The sequence below is a fragment of the Musca domestica genome, unplaced genomic scaffold (assembly GCF_030504385.1).
Source record: "Musca domestica strain aabys unplaced genomic scaffold, Musca_domestica.polishedcontigs.V.1.1 123, whole genome shotgun sequence".
Lineage (NCBI taxonomy): Eukaryota > Metazoa > Arthropoda > Insecta > Diptera > Muscidae > Musca > Musca domestica.
The window spans coordinates 139634-150606 of NW_026712161.1; the positions used below are offsets into that span (position 1 = coordinate 139634).

At 33.3% G+C, this 10973-nt stretch overlaps 1 protein-coding gene across 1 annotated transcript; it reads left to right on the forward strand.

Moving 5' to 3' along the window:
• Positions 1-5553: 5553 nt before the first annotated feature.
• On the forward strand, positions 5554-10769 carry LOC101898385 (odorant receptor 30a-like). Its single transcript, XM_059118375.1, has 5 exons — positions 5554-5803; positions 9784-10051; positions 10114-10213; positions 10312-10521; positions 10668-10769. The coding sequence occupies exons 1-5, from the start codon at positions 5554-5556 to the stop codon at positions 10767-10769; spliced, it is 930 nt and encodes a 309-aa protein (XP_058974358.1).
• Positions 10770-10973: the final 204 nt, after the last annotated feature.

A 10973-nucleotide genomic window follows, 5' to 3' on the forward strand; every position in this document is an offset into this window, starting at 1 on the left:
CCAACAAATACCAATTTCTAGACAAATCCGCGAAGAAATGTGGCAAAAACCATTAAAATGCCGAATATCGGGAGGTACCGTTATATGGGGGCTATACCAAATCGTGGACCTATACATGCAATGTTTCGCCACCGGTGCTGGAATCCATTATGACCAACAAATACCAATTTTAAGACAAATCTGTGAAAAAATGTGGAAAAAATAATCAAAATACCGAATATCGGGAGGTACCTTTATATGGGGACTATACCAAAACGTGGACCTATACATGCAATGTTTTGCCACACGCACAGGGACCCGTTATGACCTACAAATACCAATTTTCAGACAAATCCGTGAGAAATGTGGCAAAAATAATCAAAATACCGAATACCGGGAGGTACCTTTATATGGGGACTATACCAAAACGTGGACCTATACATGCAATGTTTTGCCACACGAACAGGGACCCGTTATGACCTACAAATACCAATTTTCAGAGAAATTCGTGGAAAAATGTGGCAAAAATCATCAAAATACCGAATATCGGGAGGTACCGTTATATGGGGGCTATACCAAAACGCCGACCTATACATGCAATGTTTCGCCACCGCAGCTAGAATCCACTATGACCAACAAATACCAATTTTTAGACAAATCCATGAAAAAATGCGGCAAAAATCATCAAAATACCGAATATCGGGAGGTACCGTTATATGGGGACTATACCAAAATGTAGACCGATATATGTCATTTTCAACACCAACCATCCTAGACACAATACAAACATTCTGCTAAATTTTGACGCTCTACGTCAAATAATGTGGCCTGTATCATGATTTCAACAGACAGACGGACATCGTTAAATCGACTTAGAATTTTATGCTGATTATGAATATATTACATTATGGGGTCTACGACGAATATTTAGACATGTTACAAACGGAATGACAAAGTTAATATACCCTCCTTTCCAAGGTGGAGGGTATAAAAAGTCCTAACACTTGATGGACTTTTTGCAGTACCAGGCACTTGTTAGTAAGGTATGACAGTTTTATAAATTTTAAGGAATGTTTTCCTCTGAAAATGGCTGTCAAAATAAATTTTTAAAGATTAAAGAGCTCTGTAAATTTTAAACGAAATCGCTTTTAAATATAACAGTTATGTAGGTATTATTCTAGAACACAATTTTCTCCGATTTCCCCGAAATAAATATGTTTTTAATAAATCTTTTTTCCCCACCCACATCCCAGCAGCAGATGCAAAACAGATATTTTTATTATAAATTCAAATACATATTATTTACAACCAACATTTATAAATATTTATCTCCCTCCGAGGTATTAACACCAACTTTGCTAACTACATTGTCTTATTGGACTTTATTAAAAACTAAACTATTTAAATATTTATGACAAACAACGTGATTCAGATGTTTACGAATGATAATAACATTATGCCGGGAAGAAATGCTCCTTAGCTTCTCTGCTTCCAAAGCAACAGAAAAACAACAACAAAAAGAAACAACTAAAACCAGGTGTGCCAGGTATCCTGCAAAATGTTCCACTTACATTGTAAATTATTTATAAATATGAAATAACCTAAGGTGAGAAAGAAGAAGAGAAGAAAATCCGAGATTTATTATACCCAAGAAAACATGGAAAGACACAACCGCTAAGGAAGGAATTGCAAGATGTTGTGGTAGTTGTTCTAAGCAAGATTTAGGTATCGGATTGTAGCATATTTTTTGGGGGGTATTGTCTTATGTATAAATAAAGGCTATCAAGATTTCGGGTAGTTTATTGCGATAGGTAATATGTTGCAAAACTACATGACTTCATACCAAGGAAGGATGTAGCCACTAGATGGAATCCAATTAAAACATAAAGTGAAATGAAAAACAAAAGAAAATGAAAGAGCAGAAAGCTTCAGTACGGATTGTAAAAAAGTTGCTTCACATATTTGTATTGCTTAAAATGCTCTGGAATAATTTAAATTCAAATTCTTGTATCTGGTCTTCTCTATAATAACCACAGTCGTATACAAAATGGGTGTTTGAATATTTGTACAGCATAGCGTAGTTATAAAAGTATGCTAAATATCGTAACAACAGAATTTGACAAATCATATGTATGGGAGTTTTGTATAGTGCGATCGCTATGATTTACCTGAGAGTGTATAGATGTAAATGATGTATCTAAGATATTCGATACATATTGCAAGGCGGTAATTACTGAACATAAAAAACCAGAATGGCAGACTCTATTGTTGTAGGGGGCTTTGTACGAAAAGTACTAAAATTGTGTATAATAGGTGGTACCAATTTTTGTACCACTAATGTTGCCTAAACGATAAGATAATTTAAGTAAGGTGGACTGAGAAAGAGAAGGTGATTTTGAAAGTGCACAAAGTGTAGGAATTAGTACCAAATATATATTGGTATCAGACATATGACATTTGAGTGGTGTAGAATACCATATGTTCGGCGCCGCTCTATGTCTTGAGTTTGTATAAACAGTGGCCAAAACTAGAACTAGAAGGAATTTGCAGAGGTGGATGAATTTTGGTGCAAGACTACTTGTTACCTTACAATGTCAAGGACTATATATTGGAATGGTAGGTCCACATTTTAGTAACGACCCCATATAACGGTACATCCCAATATTACTTTATTTTGTCGATATAAGCCATATTTTGTATAGCCTCAGCCATATGGCTGCAGGGCAAAACGAAATATTTGATAGGGCAAAACGTGCCTTATTGAAATAACTTTGGATCAAGTCCGTTTTAGGAAATTTGTGGTCGATCTAGCGATGTCCGTCTGTTCGTCCATCTGTCGGACTGGCTGGTGGGCACGATAACTCTCGAAGGGGGTATCCGATTTCATTCAAAATTGGCACATAGTAATATTATTGTCAAATTTAGATCGATTTCGGATATGGGCAAAATCGGCCAACTCCTTCCGGTACCCCCCACACAAAATATCAACATTTTCAAAGAAAATAATTTACTGCACAGAAAGAGAAAGGACAATCCAATTTTGCCCCAACTTTGCGAATCCCAATATTTGCATCTGTGCTAGTTCAGGTGTGAAAATGGACAATATCGGTCCACTCCATGAAGGACCTCACCCAATATGGGTCAAAATTTTGAATAACTGTAACTCTTATAAAATGTGATGTAAGAGTCCGATTGTCTTAAAATTACACACATCACAATAATTTAACCCAAGATCTGGTTTGAGGATGGAATATATCGGTCCGCTCGTTGTGGTATCTCCTCACAAAAGGTCAAAATTTCGAATCTTCATGAATCTCATAAAACGCTAATGTGACATCTGGCATTCATTTAGACTTGGTACATTTCAATACATCTATCAACGCAAGCTCTGTTATAAAGAAGATAGAGATCAGACCATATCTGCTGGTACCTCGCTCACAAAGGGTCATCAAAGTTTTGAATAACCGAAACTATCATAAAATCCGAAATAACTATCCTGTTCTCTTCAAATGTCACACATGCAATTACTTTCACTAATACAAAATCTGCTGCGAGAATTGGATATTTAGGCACACTTCTTCTGGTACTACCCCAAAAAAGTATTCAGAATTTTGAAAAAAAAAAAGAAGAAAGAAATAAGCATTCAACTCTCTTCTAATTTCACACATCCAAACATTTTTGCTAGCACAAGATCTGTTGTGAAAATGATAGATATCTACCAACACCTTCTGGTACCACACCCACGAAGCGTCAAAATACTTATATCTGTCAACTTGCGAAACAAGTCGACGATTCTTTACAGCTTTCAACATCTAAATATTTTTCTTAACCAAGAATCTGATATGAATATTTAATTTATCGAAAATTATGATTTCGAATAAAATTGAATATAAATGTTCCATTCCGTTCAAATTTTGCACATACCAATATTTTTAGCTGTATTAGATTAAAATGGAATACTATATCTTTGCACATATAAAGTATAGGAAATAGTCTATATAATCCAAATCTGACCCGTTTGTAGTATTAGTTCAGATACGAATTGGTCAATAGTGGCCAACTGCTTCGGAATCTTCCGCATAAAGAGTCAACAGATTGAATAATCATAACTCAAGTCTGGGGGTCATACATCTGTCGGCAAAACCGACTGATACAATTTTACTTGCTGAGTTTAGGATTGGGTTCTATAGGAAGTTTTGGAAATTAGTACTGATATGAATAAAATTTGATTAAATTTGGATTTGTGTGAACCGATTGAGCTGGAATCCCGAAATTCCACATTAAGGTCACTTTTGGTGTCTGTGGTTAAGGTACGGAGGTGGTATTGGTAATGTGTACTAAATTTGTACGAAAAGTACTCAATAATACCAAATTTGTCATTGGATAAAGGGATATGGCTGGAATCCTCAAATTGCATATTAAGGTGTATGTTTGTAGCTGATATTGAGATATGGAGATGGTTTTGGAAATGTATACTATAATTGTACGAAATTTAATAAATGGTACTAAAATTGGATCATTATTGGTGTTTAGGATGGAGAGATGTAGATTATTTTAGAAATATATACTAAATGTTACTAAATTTGATATTGAGTGAAGTGATAGAGCTGAAACAATGAAATTTGAATATTGAGGTCACTGTTGGTTTTTTAGGTTTACATATGGAGCGGATGAAATTGTTTTGGACAGAGAGATTGGATGTGGGTCCATTGTGCAATGGTTTTACTAATACCCTCTCGGTAAATTCCAAAATGAAAGACTTCGAAGATTTTTTGGTGAAAAGGTAAACATTGAAAATCTAAAAATTGACTGCGATGCATGAAGTTTTAATAAAAAAAATGTTTTCACGCTGAAACAATTGTGCATTTTGAAAATATTTTTAAAAACATTGGAAAAGTGCTATAGTACAATTTTGACTCAAAACTGAATCTGCGGCTTTTTTCTAGATTCAAACGTAACAGTAACGATTAAACAAACCAGTAATTAATGGAGGAAATCCCGACATGGATAGTAGGGCGTATTAGTATTATCACTACGTATACACATCAAATCAAAATATTGTCGCCCTTTTTGTTATACCTTATTTTTTGTTTGAAACTTTTGAAATTTCATGTTTTTCTGGTAATTAAAAACACCAGAGGAAGTTAAAGTTTGGTGAGAAATTTTCAAACTTTTAAAATAAGTTATTCAAATGATAAATAATTCAAACTCAACACACCATGTGTCGAAATACTAACAACAAAGTAGTGATTGGGCAACAATATTCTACCAAACCTCCAAGTGGAAAGTAACAGAATAAAAATTACCTCTCTTTTAAACGAGAAAAACAATATGAGGATTTCCATGCAACAAAAAGAACAACAAATTTCAAAATACTCTAACAAAATTAAAAATATTGAAGATGTTCCAATGTTGTGGTTCAATGTGAGAATTCTCAAATTCTGGTCAGTTCTCATCGATGATAATTGGCGTCAATATTTTACCTACATACCCTTCTTCGTGTTAAATATTTTTCAATTGATGGATTTGTGTTTAACGCAAAAAGAGCTGAATGACAAAATACACGACATCTACATGACCATGCTAATGTTCAACACATTTTTGAGAACCGTGGTCATGGTAACGAATCGTAAAAAATTCTGTAAATTATTGGAGCATATCAGGCAGATGTATGAGGAGTTGATGATGGAACGTGATGCGGAAATATGTCGAATAATGGAAGACCATACGGCGATGGTTTTGAAAATATCGAAAATAAATCTCATCATGGGCATGCTGACAACGGTGGGATTTACAGTGTTTCCCATCATTTCGGAGGAGAGGGGTGAGTATAGGAAAAATATTGATTTTTATAATAATTCTAAATATAATATTTGGAATGAAAGTTGTGACCACATCGGGTCCTTAAAAATCCGGGGTTAAATATTCACTATCCGCTGGTCCATTAACAAGTCCACAATAAAGGTTTGTTCTTTAAAAAATCCACAATTATAGGTGGTACTGTGAAAACCCACCAATATAGCTGGACCTTTAAGTAACCCAATATTATAGCTGGTCTTTTAAAATATCCGCAATTATAGTTGGTCCTTTGAAAAATCCACAATTAAATGTGGTCCTTTAAAACCCCACCATTATAACTTGTCTTCTAAATAATCAAATTTTTAGCTGTTCATAAAAAAATTATCAATTGTAGCTGGTTGTTTAAAAATCCACAATTATAGCTAATCCTTTAAAATATTCAGAATTATAGCTGGTCTTTTGAAAAATCCTGGACACTTGGAGGTTACTTCGGTATGTGTAATATTTATAATTGTACGAAAAGTACTGAATGGTACTTTATTTCGTATTGGGTGAATGGATAAAGATAAAATTATGAAATTTGATTTTAAGGCTTCTATTTGTGTTTGAGATTGGACGGTGGTTTAGAAAAGCGTTCTATATTTGTCCGAAAAGTACTAAATGGTACTAAATTGGGTATTGGGTGATATTGAGATCTCTGGAATTAAGATATGGAAGTGGTTTTGGAAATGTGTACCATAATTGTACGAGAAGTACTAAATAGTACTGAATTTAGTATTGGGTAAAGGAATAGAGATAACATCCTAAAATTCGGTTGCTGTGGCTAAATTATGGAGTTGATTTTGAAAATGTGTACTATAATTGTTGGAAAAGTAATGGTGCTAAATTTGGAACAGTTTGGTTTAGGGTGAACGGATGAAGCTAGAATTTTGAAATATTTTATAATGGTCCCTGTTGGTGGATGGTTTGTGGTTTGTTATAAAGAGGGTGTTTTGGAAATGCACACTGCAAGTGCCCGAAAAGAACTATATATTCTATATGTGCTAAAATGTGGTATTGGGTGAACAGATATTGCTTGAGTTCTAAAAGTTGGTATTAGGATCGCTGTTCAGTGTAGCCTGGATATATGGAGGTGGTTTCGGAAATGTGTACTATAGTTGACTATATATACTATAGTCTACTGACTGGTACCATATTTGGTATTAGATGAAGGGATAGAGATAAAATTCTAAAATATGATATTTAGATTACTGATGGTATCTGAGTTTAATGTTTGACTATAGTTTAGGTATGCATCCTATTTTTATACGAAAAGTATTAAAATTATTAAATTTGTTGTTGGGTGAAAGGATAGGGCTAAAATCCTCAAATTTAATACCGAGGCCTCTGGAAGTGAGATATGAAGGTGGGTTTGGAAATTTAAACTATAATGGTACGAAAAGTACTAAATGACACAACATTTTCCGCTGAGAGAATAGATAGAGCTTGAATCCTAAAATTTGGTTTTCCTAAATGGTGGTTTAGAGAAATATGTACTATTACTGTACAAAAAGGGTCCATTTGCAATAATTTTACTAATATCCTACTCGTTTAAGTTCAAATTGAAAAATTTTGAAACAATTTCCATAATTCTTTCCGGAATAATAAAGAAAACCTTTAAAGTCTGATAATTAGTAATACGAAGTGTGAGATTTTGATTGAGAAATTTTGTGAAACTGAACAAAAATTGCAATTTAAGTACTAACAAGTAAAAAAGAAGCAAAGTTCTCATTACGAAATTTAACTACAGAATTTAAAACAATTCCGGTTAATAATGTCAAAAAAATCATCAAAATACCGAATATCGGGAGGTTTCGTTATATGGGTCTATACGATGACGTGGACCTGCATATGGGATAACCCTTATAGGGGGGCTATATGAAGACGTGTTTCTTCATATGTAATTTTTGTTATGAGCTCTAATACCTATTATGAACTTTAAATACGAAATTTGAAATAATTCCGGTAAAAAAACATCATCAAAATACCGAATACTGAATCATTGAATTTAAAAGCAACGTAAGTTTTCATTGCATGAACAAAAAATTTATTATATTAATGTAGCTTTTATTTCATCAATGAAAAAAATCAACGAATCCGGTTAATTGATACAATGAAGCATTTTTCGTTCAGTGTAAGAACTTAACCTTAACCTGCCTACTGGCAAATAGACATGTGTGCAAAATTTTAGACTTACATCTGAATCCTTTGAAAAGTTAGCGTGATTACTACAGACAGACTGAAATGAAATGATTAGATTTGGAGACTTCGAATCGAATAATGTCAAACCCATATAAGGGCTTTAAAATGATTGGCCTTAGAGCCAATATATGATAAAATTTGCAGCGGATTGGGAAAAATTGCTAAATTTTCAAAAATAATCAAATTTTTGTTAACAAAAATTAATAATATTTTTTTTCATGGTACATATAGATGTTAGAAATTTCTTTTGTTTAGAGAAATGAAATCCGATTTCGAACAATTCTTTCCACAACGCTTTCACCAAAAAATGAAGTAGAAAGGGAAATTTTGACTCGGACATGAAAAGTGTTCAACAGTAAAAAACAAACATAACTTTTACATAATTTAGCACATAAATTTCGAAAGAAATTATTTTGAAAACAATTGTACCTATACATATAATTTATTCTGAGATATATATTGGAACTTTGTGCAAAACATTTCTTCTAATAAAACCTTCAGCCTGAGACGAAATTTTATGTTACTTCAGGCGTAAACTCGAAAAAAATCAAATGAAAAAATGGATAAAAATCGAGAAATATCTTGTTTCTTGGGAATTTTGATACAAATATTTGTTTTTGGCATACAATGGTGATATAGATTTATTTTCTTTAGTAACTAATTGTGAAATCTGATGAAGAATATATTTGTCTTTGACGTCATCCTTCTAAAATAATTCATTGTTGGAGATTTTTGCACAGACTCACATAAAATACGGCTTTAATACTAATACGCCACTTCAGTTTATGTATATGATTTCCTTGCGTTTGGGTAAGACTTAGACTTCGACGTATTTTTGCACTTTTTGTAGAATTTTATGACAATACATTTTGTAAAATATTTTTACATACTACGATTCCATTTAAAGGGAGTTTTCAACCATATTTTGAGAAAAGAGCCAAAAAAGAGCACTTTGTCAACTCGATTTAAGATTAAAATTTCTAAACAAAATATGCCTCCTATTTGTATCTGCCATATTGCCGAAGACACTTGTAATGACAGGATTTCTCCCTTTGGGCAGGAATAGCTAGTCGAGATGCAGAAGTTTATTTGTTGAGACAGAAAGAGAAAGACATTTGTTTCGGTTCAAGTACGTTTATTGTTATTCTACATATGCTAACTTTAACGTAGCAGTCTTCGGTCCGTGCTGAGGTGAACGTATCTGGGATTGGTAAGGCTAACGTATCTCCGAGTCAAGACCTGTATAAGCATTTGGACCACGGGACAATGAAACAGTGAATCCGGGATGATACAACAATTCTACCGGGTGGATTTGACAATTACCCAGACTTGAACAATCAAGAAATTTGGAAGAGTATTCGATATTACTATAGCGAGAACTCTGCAATGCTCCGAGTGTGGAAAAGGAGGTACAGTCATGTGGGGACTATTCCAAAACTTCTACTAATACAGACAGTTCTATTAACAAATGTTGCCCACATACTGGGGACACAAATTGCAAATTTACAGCAAATTCGTGCGATACAATTCTATACCAAACCCTAGATCTCCTTGGCCCATCTTCAATACCAAAAGTCTTGCAGATATAAAATACATCTGAACAAAATATTATTAGCCTATTTCATTTCCTTCAGAAGTCAGAGTGATTTCCATATACGGCCAGGCCGACAGGCGAACGAGGTGTTACAAACGGAATGACAAACTTAATATATCCATATAATGGTGGAGTGTATAAAAAATTTAATATTTTGTATATCTTTTCAGAATTTATTTTTGGCATATACGTACCCTATTTGAAAGAGTATCAAAGTCCCTGGTATGAGATACTGCTAACGGGCCAAAGTGTTTTAAACCTCTCGGCGATGTGTATATTTATAGCATTTACAGCAATGTTTATATCGTATTTTATGTTTGCCATAGCCATATCAAAGGTATTGCAATATAAACTGAGTAGAACTTGTACAGAGGTTTCTTCGAAAATTGTTGAGAGGAAAATTGTTGAGTGCATTAAGTTGCATTTGAGATTAATAAGGTATAAAATATATAATTTAAATAAATTTAAATAATATATTTAATTTATTATATTTTTGGCAGTTTCATTGAACAAATCAATGAGCTGTGCGGTTTTATTGCCCTAATGGACTTTTTACTATTTGTCATTGTGCTGTGCATTATGCTGTTATCATTTATCTTGGTAAGGAAATATTCACATAAACAAAAAAATTATTTAAAAAAAATAAATTAATTAAATAAAAGTTATAAAATAATTGTATTAATAATTTCATATTCCAGGTAAAGACTGTAACTCAAAAATGCATTATAACAGTTTATATCACCATGGTGTTTACCCAAGCTTTTCTGTTATACTACTTTTCCAACGAGGTGTTCTATGAAAGTCTGCAGATTTCAACAGCCGCCTATGATATAAACTGGTTTAATTATGATGTTCGCACACAAGTAGTTTTGAAGTTGTTGCTCCTGAGATCCCAGAAACCATGTGCAGTAAGTCAATTGCCATGTTCCAGAACTGCAAGAATGTCGGTCGAAGAAAATTGCAAAACTAGTATATTCTTGCAGGTTCAGGAACAGAGCATATATGATTTGAGGTCATTTGAAAAAATTATTTTACATTGTTCTCCAAATTTTAGATTTTAATTGTCAAATCGTATCCAGTTAATTTGCGAAGGCTACAGGTACTGGTAAAGATAACCTACAGCGTTTTCACTTTGTTGGAAAAAGTTTATGGATAATATTTTATGAAAAGTATTGAAAATAAATCGGATTTGGGCCGTGGGTTAAATAAACTGTATTTGATTAATTATACATATGTGAGAACATTGGTATTTTTTTAAGTAACGTGGAGGGGTGTAGGAAACAGAGGCAGATCAGAATGTTCCCACAAGTGAGCTAGGACTAGGCAGATCAGAATGTTCCCACAAGTGAGCTAGGACTGT

Excerpts from the sequence above, each read along its gene's own strand:
- LOC101898385 (XM_059118375.1), top strand. The coding sequence starts at position 5,554 with ATGACCATGCTAATGTTCAACACATTTTTGAGAACCGTGGTCATGGTA. Across the intron at positions 10,052-10,113 it reads TTGCATTTGAGATTAATAAG|TTTCATTGAACAAATCAATG; the intron begins GTATAAAATATA and ends TATTTTTGGCAG. Across the intron at positions 10,522-10,667 it reads GATCCCAGAAACCATGTGCA|ATTTTAATTGTCAAATCGTA; the intron begins GTAAGTCAATTG and ends TCCAAATTTTAG.